Source organism: Babylonia areolata, chromosome 20 (genome assembly GCF_041734735.1).
Source record: "Babylonia areolata isolate BAREFJ2019XMU chromosome 20, ASM4173473v1, whole genome shotgun sequence".
In the NCBI taxonomy this organism is placed as follows: domain Eukaryota; kingdom Metazoa; phylum Mollusca; class Gastropoda; order Neogastropoda; family Buccinidae; genus Babylonia; species Babylonia areolata.
The window spans coordinates 49,330,241-49,345,240 of record NC_134895.1 but is presented as its reverse complement, the minus strand read 5'-3'; the positions used below and the strand labels follow the sequence as shown (position 1 = coordinate 49,345,240).

Here is a 15,000-nt window from a genome sequence, read left to right as displayed (position 1 = left end):
ACAGACGTAATATTATGATGGGAATAACACTGAACTGAACTGACGTAATATTATGGTGAGAATAACACTGAACTGAACTGACATAATATTATGGTGAGAATAACACTGGACTGTACTGACGTAATATTATGGTGGGAATAACACTGGACTGTACTGACGTAATATTATGGTGGGAATAGCACTGGACTGTACGGACATAACATCATCATGGGGAATAACACTGGACTGTACTGACATAATATCATCATGGGAATAACACTGGACTCTACTGACGTAATATTATGATGGGAATAACACTGGACTGTACTGACATAATATTATGGTGGGAATAACACTGGACTGTACTGACATAATATTATGGTGGGAATAACACTGGACTGTACTGACGTAATATTATGGTGGGAATAACACTGGACTGTACTGACGTAATATTATGGTGGGAATAACACTGGACTGTACTGACATAATATTATGGTGGGAATAACACTGGCCTGTACTGACGTAATATTATCGTGGGAATAACACTGGACTGTACTGACGTAATATTATGATGGGAATAACACTGGACTGTATTGACGTAATATTATGATGGGAATAACACTGAACTGAACTGACGTAATATTATGGTGAGAATAACACTGGACTGTACTGACGTAATATTATGGTGGGAATAACACTGGACTGTACTGACGTAATATTATGGTGGGAATAACACTGGACTGTACTGACGTAATATCATCATGGGAATAACACTGGACTGTACGGACATAACATCATCATGGGGAATAACACTGGACTATACTGACGTAATATTATGGTGGGAATAACACTGGACTGTACTGACGTAATATTATGGTGGGAATAACACTGGACTGTACTGACGTAATATTATGATGGGAATAACACTGGACTGTACTGACGTAATATTATGATGGGAATAACACTGAACTGAACTGACGTAATATTATGGTGAGAATAACACTGGACTGTACTGACGTAATATTATGGTGGGAATAACACTGGACTGTACTGACGTAATATTATGGTGGGAATAGCACTGGACTGTACTGACATATCATCATGGGAATAACACTGGACTGTACTGACATAATATCATCATGGGAATAACACTGGACTCTACTGACGTAATATTATGATGGGAATAACACTGGACTGTACTGATATAATATTATGGTGGGAATAACACTGGACTGTACTGACGTAATATTATGATGGGAATAACACTGGACTGTACTGACATAATATTATGATGGGAATAACACTGGACTGTACTGACGTAATATTATGGTGGGAATAACACTGGACTGTACTGACATAATATTATGATGGGAATAACACTGGACTGTACTGACGTAATATTATGATGGGAATAACACTGGACTATACTGACGTAATATTATGATGGGAATAACACTGGACTGTACTGACGTAATATTATGGTGGGAATAACACTGGACTGCACTGATGTAATATTATGGTGGGAATAACACTGGACTGTACTGACGTAATATTATGGTGGGAATAACACTGGACTGTACTGACATAATATCATCATGGGAATAACACTGGACTGTACTGACATAATATCATCATGGGAATAACACTGGACTATACTGACGTAATATTATGATGGGAATAACACTGGACTGTACTGACATAATATTATGGTGGGAATAACACTGGACTGCACTGATGTAATATTATGGTGGGAATAACACTGGACTGTACTGACGTAATATTATGGTGGGAATAACACTGGACTGTACTGACATAATATTATGGTGGGAATAACACTGGACTGTACTGATGTAATATTATGGTGGGAATAACACTGGACTGTACTGACATAACATCATCATGGGGATAACACTGGACAGTTGACAAAATATTGTGGTGGGAATAAACGATCAAATAAAATCAAATCAATCAAATCAGTTGAATATCCTCTTAAAAATACAAGGAAATTTGGCTAGTGGGCGACAGGATAGCATATGTGTGTGTGTGTGTGTGTGTGTGTGTGTGTGTGTGTTCATGCCTGCAATTTGTAGCATTGTCTTAGTGTAAAGATAAACACATTTATTACGTGTTGTTTTTTTCATATGCAGAGGTATGTTATTACGTACCATTGTATATAAGTACTGTGTTATTATTATTATGATCATTATTATCATACAGCAATGGGAAGATGAGATGAAGCACTGTGGACAAACAATACAGCCGTGGTAGTAAAGTTTTGAGTACCACTGAAATGATATATTCATGAACTGAAAAATCATCTTCATTATCGCCCTCGTCACCGCCATTATGATCATTGTCACTGCCTTTGTTCAAGTTTCGTAGCGACTGACAGCTCAATCTGTTTCTTGAAACACTCTGTCTGGATTTATGCTACATGATAACTGGTGTTACACATTTACGAACATCACTGAAACTAAACACATAAGGAGGGAGCGACAACAACCTTACTTTCGTGACAAATGATCAGCTCACTGTTTGTCAATGTTGTAAAGACTTGTACTCTATTCATCAAATACATCGCAAAGTAGTAATGACTCCACTGTCAAAATATCCCGAAAATCAAACACAATTTTCTCAGAAAACGACAGAAAAGAAAACTTAGGATCGAAAGAACAGTTGGGCTAGAACAGTGAATGATCAAAGATCAGTAAAGATAAATAAATCTTTCAGTTTGAGAGTGACTTCCCTTCATTGCTATTTATAGGAATATCCCTTCATTGCTATTTATAGGAATATGACGCAAGACGAATCAACACACGGACAGAACTGCGCGACAACGTCTCATTAGGATCTCGAAGTGTCACCATTCTCCACCGACTAAACGAGGTCAGTGACCGTTCTCCAGGCCGGAGCCACTAACTGTCACGAGGATCTAGGGGGCGCTGTGATTTGAAGCACCGCACTCCTGGCACCCCTTGTAAATGATTAACGGAGCCGTAATGTTCTATCAGCTGCCATCAATACCGATTAAAGCAGCCATTATGGGATGGGATGGGTGGGCAGGCGTGGTCAGGTGGTTGATTTCTTGTCAAGATTCGACCCGTTTTCGTGTGTTATGTGTTCATCATTCCTTTGCTATTTGACCCCCACCCCCACCCCTCCCGCACCACCACTTGCCAATACTCATCGTTATCATTGACTTGCGGGACATGAAAATCACAAGTTCATATCGAAGGAATCACAAAGAAAACAGGAAATGCAAGTTTTGACAGGCCTTCAAAATGACCTGCAACTTTATTCAGATTGGTTGTCATCGTGTTTTGTTATTTCTTGCAACTATGGAACTAGACAACCGCCCACTAGCGACAATGGAACTAGACAACCCCCACTGGGAACTATGGAATTAGACATCACCCACTGGGAACTATGGAACTAGACAACCCCCACTGGGAACTATGGAACTAGACAACCCCCACTGGGAACAATGGGAGTATCTCCCTACTGGCAACAATTGAACTAGACAAACCCCACTAGGAAAATTTGAACTAGACATCCCCCGAATGGAACGATGGAATTAGACAACCCCCGCTGGGAACAATAGAACTAGACATTCCCCAGTGGGAACAATAGGACTAGACAACCCTCACTGGGAACAATGGAACTAGACAACCCCCACTGGGAACTATGGAACTAGACAACCCCCACTGGGAACTATGGAACTAGACACCCCCCACTGGGAACAATAGAACTAGACAACCCCCATTGGGGACAATGAAACTATCACCCCACTGGCAACAATTGAACTAGACAACCCCCACCGGGAACTATGGAACTAGACATCCCCCGCTGGGAACAATAGAACTAGACATTCCCCACTGGGAACTATGGAACTAGACAACCCCAATTGAGAACAATGGGACTAGACAACCCCCACTGGGAACTATGGAACTAGACAACCCCCACTGGGAACTATGGAACTAGACAACCCCCACTGGGAACAATGGGACTAGACAACCCCCACTGGGAACAATGGGACTAGACAACCCCCACTAGGAACAATGGGACTAGACAACCCTCAATGGGAACAATGCGACTAGACATCCCCCACTGGGAACAATGGGACTAGACATCCCCCACTGGGAACTATGGAACTAGACAACCCCCACAGGGAACTATGGAACTAGACAACCCCCACTGGGAACAATGGAACTAGACAACACCCACTGGCAACAATGGAACTAGACAACCCCCACTAGGAACAATGGGACTAGACAACCCCCACTGGGAACAATGGAACTAGACATCCCCCACTGGGAACAATGGAACTAGACAACCCCCACTGGGAACAATGGAACTAGACATCCCCCACTGGGAACAATGGAACTAGACAACCCCCACTGGGAACTATGGAACTAGACATCCCCCACTGGGAACAATGGAACTAGACAACTCCTCACTGGGAACTATGGAACCTAGACAACCCCCAACTGGAACAATGGGAACTAGACATCCCCCACTGGGAACTATGGAACTAGACAACCCCCACTGGGAACTATGGAACTAGACAACCCCCACTGGGAACTATGGAACTAGACAACCCCCACTGGGAACAATGGAACTAGACATCCCCCACTGGGAACTATGGAACTAGACAACCCCCACTGGGAACAATGGGACTAGACATCCCCCACTGGGAACAATGGAACTAGACAACCCTCACTTGGAACAATGGAACTAGACAACCCCCACAGGGAACTATGGAACTAGACATTCCCCACTGGGAACTATGGAACTAGACATCCCCCACAGGGAACAATGGAACTAGACACCCCCCACAGGGAACAATGGAACTAGACAACTCTCACTTGGAACTATGGAACTAGACATCCCCCACTGGGAACTCTGGAACTAGACAACTCTTACTGGGAAGTATGGAACTAGACAACCCCCACAGGGAACTATGGAACTAGACAACTCTTACTGGGAAGTATGGAACTAGACAACCCCCCACAGGGACTATGGAACTAGACAACCCCCACAGGGAACTATGGAACTAGACATCCCCCACTGGGAACTGTGGAACTAGACACCCCCCACTGGGAACTATGGAACTAGACATCCCCCACTGGGAACTATGGAACTAGACAACCCCCACAGGGAACTATGGAACTAGACATCCCCCACTGGGAACTGTGGAACTAGACACCCCCCACTGGGAACTGTGGAACTAGACAACCCCTAACGAAAACAATGGAACTAGCCACTCCCACTGGTAACGATGGAACCAGGCAACCCCTCCAAGTTAGATGGGTGGGTGTGGGAAGAAGAGCGGTGCAGGGTGTGTGAGGCTGCATATATTTGTTTTTGTCCCCCCCCCCCCACTTCCACCACCGTCCTCCCCTGGGTATCGGGTTCTTCTGGATCCTATCACATGACGGTATTACAAAACAAATTATCCTACAAGCCATGCTTGAGTGGGTCAGTGGGTGGAGTAGAGAGAGTGAAGGGAAATGTGAAGAAAAAAAAGGGGGGAATGGGGGAAGGGGGGGGGAGGGTGCAAGGGGGGGGGGGTGTTAAGGTGAGAACAAAACAGAAAAAGGTGGACAAAATACATTAAAGGTCTTGCAATGTTGCGTGCCAAAAACAATTTCGTATATAAAAAGGTTAACTTAAAACGCTGTCGACGAATAAGGAATATTCGCTGCAAAGAAAATGAAACAATGCCCCTGCATTGTCCTGTATCTTATTATTTTGTTTTTTTGCGAGGGTCCTCCAACCTCCCATTATATCCCACATCCCTTTTTAATGGGTCCTCCATCCTCCTAATTTTTCCAGTCATCTTTTCTTTCTTTCTTTGTGTGTGTGTGTGTGTGTGTGTGTGTGTGTGTGTGTGTGTGTGTGTGTGTGTGTGTGTGTGTGTGTGTGTGTGTGTGTGTGTTTTCTTTTGTTTGTTTTCGTTTTTCTTGTCCTTTAAATTGTATCTTTTCCGAATGGAAATGGGACATTCAAACCTCATTCTGAAAAGGGCTTAACATCAGGATGAGGGGGCAGTAAAAACAAGCGTCACCGTCCTAACCCAGAAGTCCGTAACCTGTGACGCTGAGCCCAAAACGCCACCGGAGACAAACATAGCAGCGATGACAGAAAAAACAACAGACATGTGATGGAAGAATAAATGGACAGAAAATAATAAATCAGGACAGTTTTGGTGGACATTGGACAGGACAGGGATCATTCAGGACAGTTTTGGTGGACACTGGACAGGACAGGGATAATTCAGGACAGTTTTGGTGGATATTGGACAGGACAGGGATAATTCAGGACAGTTTTGGTGGACATTGGACAGGACAGGGATCATTCAGGACAGTTTTGGTGGACACTGGACAGGACAGTGATCATTGGGGACAGTTTTGGTGGACATTGGACAGGACAGGGATCATTCAGGACAGTTTTGGTGGACATTGGACAGGACAGTTTTGGTGGGCATTGGACAGGACAGTGATCACTCAGGACATTTTGGTAGTCACCGGACAGGACAGGGATAATTCAGGACAGTTTTTGTGGGCACTGGACAGGACAGGGATCATTCAGGTTCGTTTGGGTGGCCGTAAAATAGGAAAGGATATGACAGGGCAAGGATAATTCGAGATCATTTTGGTGGCCATAGGACAGGACAAGACAGGATCAAATCAGTACAAATTTGGTGGTCACAGGACAGGACGTTCTGAAGTTTCTCTCAGTAACACCAAACCTTACCATTTTTTCGCGGACATTTCTACGTTTGCAGTGATTGTGTCATCTGAGCTGCGGTCAAACACAAGACACTGACTCTTGACATGTAAATCTACTTCGCAAAGTTTGATCCTCAGTTTCGCTGCTATAAAGTAGAGGCAACACCAGAACAGCATAATACCTACCCCAAACGATTCATGGGTGCTGAACAGCTGCATAGCTTTTATTTCTTAATCATTTTACATTGTTTAAAAACAGACAAACAAACAAATAAATAGATTAATATATATCATAAAAAAATGAATGAATAAAAAAGCGTGTACGTATGTATGTATGTATTTACGTATGTATGAATGTATAAATGTATGTATTTACGTAGGTATATAGAAAACGAAAGAACAGGTAAGCACAACAGTAAATTTTACAATGACAGCAACAACAAACCGATAAACCATTTCTTGGAACCAGACGCAAGACGAACCGCTTGGCAGGCCTCGCTGTGATATACTTGCGTTGCCACTGGCAACGAACCGAGTGAGGTCAGTGAACTAAAAGCAGACTGGAGCCGCTAGCTGTCACGGGGATTTGGGGTGCGCTGTGATTTGGGAGCAACACAAGCCTGGCTCCTCTTACTATAGATAATTAGCGGGACGGGAATATTCCGTAAAATGCCAGTGAAGCAGGCAATGTGGAATGGGAAGAAGGGAGGTAGGGGGAGGGAGGGGTGAAATGGGGTTAGCTGGTTTGCTTCTGGGCCAGATTTGTGGTATTTCTAATTAGAGGTTATCTGTACTGTAAAAGAAAAAAAAAAAGGAATGGCACACCGCCTACCGAGCTTACTTCGAGGGCATAAACGTCACATATCTTTATCGATGGAACTATGAAGTTTGGGTGGCTTTCACAATTAAATTACTTCTGTATCCAGACTTACCGCCTAAGTTTTGCTTACAAGCACCCCAACAGAAAACCAACAGAGGGGATGGTGGTAGTGGGTGCATGTGTGCGGGGGGTTGGGGTGGGGGTGGGGAGAAAGCAGTGTCAAGGTTCATCACTGGATGTCCAAGAAACAGAACCATGTTGCCGGGGGCTACAGCTCACCTACATTTTTTTTTTTGTGTGTGTTCCCCATCGTCTGCATCGTTTCAGTGCCATCACTCCCACGCTGCTCATTCCGAGTCCCCCATACACAGCCCACACCCGGGCTCGTCTGTCTCTGTCCCAGCGTCTGCAGCCCACAGGGACCTAACAAAATGAGGTCGCCAGGAGGCCATACACCAGAGAAGACCATACACTATTACCCAGTCACTTCGGTGATGATCAGTAGTGCCTGTTCTGATTGAACGTAGTTAGGACACCACCTACTGAGTCCTCTACTGACAAGAAGAATCGCTTTGTCGCGGAGTCCCCTACTGACAAGAGGGTCGCTTTGTCGCGGAGTCCCCTACTGACAACAAGAATCGCTTTGTCGCAGAGTCCCCTACTGACAACAAGAATCGCTTTGTCGCGGAGTCTCCTACTGACAAGAATCGCTTTGTCGCGGAGTCCCCTGCTGACAACAAGAATCGCTTTGTCGCGGAGTCCCCTACTAACAACAAGAATCGCTTTGTCCCGGAGTCTCCTACTGACAAGAATCGCTTTGTCGCGGAGTCCCCTGCTGACAAGAAGGGTCGCTTTGTCGCGGAGTCCCCTACTGACAAGAATCGCTTTGTCGCGGAGTCTCCTACTGACAACAAGAATCGCTTTGTCGCGGAGTCCCCTACTGACAACAAGAATCGCTTTGTCGCGGAGTCCCCTACTGACAAGAATCGCTTTGTCGCGGAGTCCCCTACTGACAACAAGAATCGCTTTGTCGCGGAGTCCCCTGCTGACAAGAAGGGTCGCTTTGTCGCGGAGTCCCCTACTAACAACAAGAATCGCTTTGTCGCGGAGTCCCCTACTGACAAGAATCGCTTTGTCGCGGAGTCCCCTACTGACAAGAATCGCTTTGTCGCGGAATCTCCTACTGACAAGAAGGATCGCTTTGTCGCGAAGTTCCCTACTGACAAAAAGAATCGCTTTGTCGCGGAGTCCCCTACTGACAAAAAGAATCGCTTTGTCGCGGAGTCCCCTACTGTCAAGAAGAATCGCTTTATCGCGGAGTCTCCTACTGACAACAAGAATCGCTTTGTCGCGGAGTCGAGTGAGCACCCCATCCTCATCCCCTTCGCTGTAAAGACCGCCACCACGTCCCTCCAATGACAGTCTACCGTGAATCTGCCAACACTAATGACCTTGAAAAACATATGAACTCTTTCCTCAATGTTGTACCGTGTTGCTGAGGGTTACAACTGACCTAGTTCCTCAATGTTGTACCGTGTTGCTGAGGGTTACAACTGACCTAGTTCCTCAATGTTGTACCGTGTTGTTGAGGGTTACAGCTGACCTAGTTCCTCAATGTTGTACCGTGTTGCTGAGGGTTACAACTGACCTAGTTCCTCAACGTTGTACCGTGTTGTTAAGGGTTACAAATGACCTAGTTCCTCAATGTTGTACCGTGTTGTTGAGGGTTACAACTGACCTAGTTCCTCAATGTTGTACCGTGTTGCTGAGGGTTACAACTGACCTAGTTCCTCAACGTTGTACCTTGTTAAGGGTTACAAATGACCTAGTTCCTCAATGTTGTACAGTGTTGCTTAGGGTTACAGCTGACCTAGTTCCTCAACGTTGTACCGTGTTGTTAGGGGTTACAAATGACCTAGTTCCTCAATGTTGTACCGTGTTGTTGAGGGTTACAGCTGACCTGGTTCCTCAATGTTGTACCGTGTTGTTGAGGGTTACAGCTGACCTAGTTCCTCAATGTTGTAAAGTGTTGTTGAGGGTTACAGCTGACCTAGTTCCTCAATGTTGTACCGTGTTGTTGAGGGTTACAGCTGACCTAGTTCCTCAATGTTGTACCGTGTTGTTGAGGGTTACAGCTGACCTAGTTCCTCAATGTTGTACCGTGTTGTTGAGGGTTACAACTGACCTAGTTCCTCAATGTTGTACCGCGTTGTTGAGGGTTACAGCTGACCTAGTTCCTCAATGTTGTACCGTGTTGTTGAGGGTTACAACTGACCTAGTTCCTCAATGTTGTACCGTGTTGTTAAGGGTTACAAATGACCTAGTTCCTCAATGTTGTACCGTGTTGTTGAGGGTTACAGCTGACCTAGTTCCTCAATGTTGTACCGTGTTCCTGAGGGTTACAACTGACCTAGTTCCTCAACGTTGTACCGTGTTGTTGAGGGTTACAAATGACCTAGTTCCTCAATGTTGTACCGTGCTGTTGAGGGTTACAACTGACCTAGTTCCTCAATGTTGTACCGTGTTGCTGAGGGTTACAACTGACCTAGTTCCTCAACGTTGTACCGTGTTGTTGAGGGTTACAAATGACCTAGTTCCTCAATGTTGTACAGTGTTGCTTAGGGTTACAAATGACCTAGTTCCTCAACGTTGTACCGTGTTGTTAAGGGTTACAAATGACCTAGTTCCTCAATGTTGTACCGTGTTGTTGAGGGTTACAGCTGACCTAGTTCCTCAATGTTATACCGTGTTGCTTAGGGTTACAGCTGACCTAGTTCCTCAATGTTGTAAAGTGTTGTTGAGGGTTACAGCTGACCTAGTTCCTCAATGTTGTACCGTGTTGTTGAGGGTTACAGCTGACCTAGTTCCTCAATGTTGTACCGTGTTGTTGAGGGTTACAGCTGACCTAGTTCCTCAATGTTGTACCGTGTTGTTGAGGGTTACAGCTGACCTAGTTCCTCAATGTTGTACCGTGTTGTTGAGGGTTACAGCTGACCTACTTCCTCAATGTTGTACCGTGTTGTTGAGGGTTACAACTGACCTAGTTCCTCAATGTTGTACAGTGTTGCTTGGGGTTACAGCTGACCTAGTTCCTCAACGTTATAGTGTTGCTAGGGGTCACAGCTAACCTTCACCAACTGTGCACCCTGTTGCCGGGGGGGGGGGGGGGGGGGGGGGGGGAAGGGGGTGGCTACAGCTGACCTAGTTCCTCAACAACTTTGTGCTGTGTTTCCGGGGGCTACACGTGACCTACTTCCTGAATATCGCACACCGTCGCTCTACAAACCCAATTATCCTGCACCACACAGCGAAGTGTCAGATGATGGGCTGTGGGGGAAAGGGAAGAGAAGGGCAGGAAAAGTCGTGATTAAAAAAAAAAAAAAAAAAAAAAAAAAACCGCGGAGAGAGGCAGCAAGTTACGAAATGCATTAAAGTAAATGCAATGCCTATTCATGATAGTTGCACAGTTGTGTACGATTTCTCCACGTGGAACGCTCACTGTGTGTACAGCAAGGAAATGCCCTCTGCAAAACGGTTCCTGTTACGGTTGTATGCTGCAGGTGACAAATCAGCAACAACAAAACGAATCTACAGAAATGTTACCGTTAGTATTTCATTTTCGATTAATGCAAAACGGATTTTGTGAACGATATTGATGCAGAACGCTGTCACGCAGAAGCAGAACCCTGTCAATGAACAAAGGAATGAACCGAAGAAAGGAAAAAGCCAGTAATCCACTTCATCTTTTTTCTTCTGCGAGACGTTCAAACCATATTCAGAAACACGATCATTTCTGATGGATGGGGCGATAAAAAACGATTTGCCTGTCATCATCCGTCAAAATCACTGCATGGAAGGACCCAGGACACATACCCCCTGAGCTGTATAATAACAACAAACACAAACAAACCGCCACTGAAGATACAAACGCGGTTGCGATGACAAGCAGGAAAGTCTACGGACAGAGAGTGTGGGGGAGGGGGTGGGGTGGGGCATGAAGCCCCGTCCTGTCCCTCCCCCAGCCTGAGGGCCTGCCTGCCTGTGCCCGTGACAGTGTGAAAACCGGGGTAAACTTTACGGCCAGTCAATAGCGGTTTGGAGCGGCTTTCACAGCGCCATCACCACCAGTCTGGACGTCCCCTTTAGACAGCTAGCTGCTGGACACGTCCACACTGGGGGAGTGTAAAAAGAGCGGGAGGGAATAAGTGTGCGTGCGCAAAGAAGATTTGGCTCATACGATTTTTTTTTACCCCAATCGTTGAGCGTGATGAACGTGCTCTTGGTAAATGTCAAAAGGGTGATGGTATTTCAGACTTTCCACGCGTTTTAGCGAAGTTGAAATATGAATTTTAGTTTCTTCAGGTGGTCGTTTTTGTTTGTTTGTTTGGTTTTTTTTTTTTTAGTGTGTGTTTCGTCAACTTTATCAAACTGTAATTATCTAACTAGTTCCTGGTTTCTGAAGTTCTTAACTTCGAAAGATTTTTTTTTCTTTCGTTCCTCATCTAATGAAGCACAGCCATGCTGCAATATTGTCCTTTAAAAGGCGCAGAGAGGTGAAGAGACCTGCCGACAGACAGACAGATATATAGTGACGCAGTACACGTGCCTTTCGTCTTTATCATTCATTGACAGTGTGAAGTCGGCCACACAGCTTGCAGATCAGTTAAATCCGTTCACACTGCATACAGTCTACGTCATGAAGCCAACGTTTAACTCTTTCCATACGAACGGCGAAAGAGACGACGTTAACAGCGTTTCACCCCAATTACCATCATCAAAATATTGCAAGCGGAAGGCTCTTATACTGAAGAGAAGAATGTTGACAAAGAATACCACAATTCTGACGACGGAAGCTAAAGGTTGTGTCATTCAGACACCCACTGGACATCCGAGGGGTCTGTGTAGAGGAGAAGAGAGGACTGGCCGTCCTGAGTGAGTTAAACCAGTTTGCAGAATTACATCAGGCACCTGATCAAAGAATGAACCCACCGGGTGTTTAGTTCTGTTTTTATTTACTGTCTGTCTGTACCTCCTCCCTCTTCCTCCTCCCTCCCATCAGTATGCATGCCGGTGGCTGCAGCACATAAATCCTCTCTCTCGCTCTCTCTCTCTCTCTCTCCTCATTTTCACACACATACAATGCTTCGGAATAAGCCACTGCCCCTCTGCTCCTCTCTCAGTCTCTCTCTGTGGACACGCGCACGCTCCTGTGGTGTGTGTGTGTGTGTGTGTGTGTGTGTGTGTGTGTGTGTGTGTGCGTGCGTGCGTGCGTGTGTGCGTGCGTGTGTGTGTGTGGTGAAGACTCACCTTGATCTCTGGAGGGATGACTGCAGGCAGACGGTCATAGTTGCCCAGCACATTGGCCAGACTGCCCAGAACCGGTTCTGTGGCGAACGCTAGGCTGTCGCTGCACACACAGAGAGACAGTCAACAGGTTACTGTATTATGCTGTGTTGCACTGTGTTGTGCTGTGCTATGTTGTGCTGTGCTGTGTTGTGCTGTGTTGTATTGTGTTGTATTGTACTGTGTTGTGTTGTGGTGTATTGTGCTGTATTGTACTGTGTTGTGTTGTATTGTATTGTACTGTGCTGTATTGTGTTGTACTGTGTTGTGTTGTGTTGCATTGTACTGTATTGTATTAATTGTTTTGTATTGTATTGTGTTGTATTGTGCTGTGCTGTATTGCGTTTCGTTGCGTTGCGCTGCGTTGAATCGTATCGTATTGTATTGTCTTGTTTTGTCGTGTCTTGTGTCTTGTCTCACTCTTTGTAACTGCTTTGTATTGTATTGTATTTTATTGTGTTGTATTGCAATGCATTGCGTTGCGTTGCGTTGTGTTGTATTGTATTTCATTGTGTTACTCTTTGTCACAACATATTCCATGGAGAGAGACAGAGAGAGAGAGAGAGAGAGAGAGGCTTACGGATAGAGATTGGAATAACAGAAGCAATAGACGGTCAACACGTTTTTGTATTGCACTGCACTGCATTCTATTATTTTACATTGCTTTACATTGTATTGTTTTATGTTGTATTGTGTTACTTTTTGTCAATACAGATTTCTCTGTTCACATTGGGCTGTTCCCCCAAGAGAGAGAGAGAGAGAGAGAGAGAGAGAGAGAGAGAGAGAGAGGCTTACGGATAGAGATTGGAATAACAGAAGCAAGAGACAGTCAACAAGTTGCTGTATTGCACTGCACTGCATTCTATTATTTTACATTGCTTTACATTGTATTGTTTTATGTTGTATTGCGTTACTTTTTGTCACTACAGATTTCTCTCTGTTCACATTGGGCTGCTCCCCCAAGAGAGAGAGAGAGAGAGAGAGAGAGAGAGAGAGAGAGAGAGAGAGAGAGAGAGAGAATCGTGCAGGGAGAAAACCAAACCAAACCAAACGCGCGCGCACGTGTGTGTGTGTGTGTGTGTGTGTGTGTGTGTGTGTGTGTGTGTGTGTGTGTGTGTGTGTGTGTGTGTGAAACATGTCAGGCAATGCTCTGAGAGCATTATCAGGGATAAGACAAATGTTTGTTTTTTTTTAGACTTCCAGAGATTCCACTTCCTATTTGGAACTCTTTCGACACAAAAGTAAAACTAATCCTACTGTATGAGTCACAGAGAGAGAGAGAGAGAGAGAGAGAGCGACAGACGGAGAGAAAGAGGGATAGAGAGGGGGAGGGGGAAGGGGAGACAGACAGGCACATAATCCTATCAATCCATCAATCCTGCCGTACTGGTTTGGGGGGCTTCAGAAATATGATGCTACTGAAAACGTACGTATCAAAGTTTGCAAGCTGGTTTAGGGCGTTGGGAGTTATCATGCCAAAAACGATACTGCTCTTGAAGTGCGTGGCATATTCCCTGTCCATACTGATATGTGTGTTGGTGCTCTAAAGTACTGATGTAGACTTCGTTCCATGCCAGACAGCAGATACCCTGACTCTGAATGATGCCACAAAATGTTGGAAACGCATGATGGATCAAGAAGACTTAACTGGGCAAACACGGGTAAAAACCACTGCCGTGCGCATATGGTTTTGGGTATGTAATGCAAAATCCGGTAAATGTTTCTTGTTATATTTTTTTTCAGACAGCCACCCGTGGCCACATCGATCTCCTGCCCTCATCTTACCCTGATCATTGCACGTAGCACCCAGAAATTGTGAGATGTACCTGTGTCAGTCAACAATAATTTTTTTATGCACGTGAACATCGTGGTGTTTGTGTTCTCTGAGGTGCTTCAGTTACCCTTGAATAGAAAGTTCCACGCCATAGAACAAATCTATGATCGTTTTCGTAAACAACATGATGGTCATTGAATTGAAGACTTCACGCGGGTCAGTTCTAGATATGCTGCTCTCCGCAACCGGTTCTTCCCCCCAATTATTAACTCACTCAGTACGGCCAGTCCTCTCTTCTCCTCTACACAGACCCCTCGGATGTCCAGTGGGTGTCTCAATGACCCAACCTTTAG

At 45.0% G+C, this 15,000-nt stretch overlaps 1 protein-coding gene across 1 annotated transcript in view; it reads right to left on the bottom strand.

Moving 5' to 3' along the window:
• Positions 1-15,000, bottom strand: part of LOC143294640 (SCY1-like protein 2) — a 433,967-nt gene that overhangs the window by 131,140 nt on the left and 287,827 nt on the right. The window contains exon 3 of the mRNA XM_076606016.1: positions 12,838-12,937. Within this exon, the coding sequence (XP_076462131.1) occupies positions 12,838-12,937 (100 nt within the window). The remainder of the gene's footprint in view (positions 1-12,837; positions 12,938-15,000) is intronic.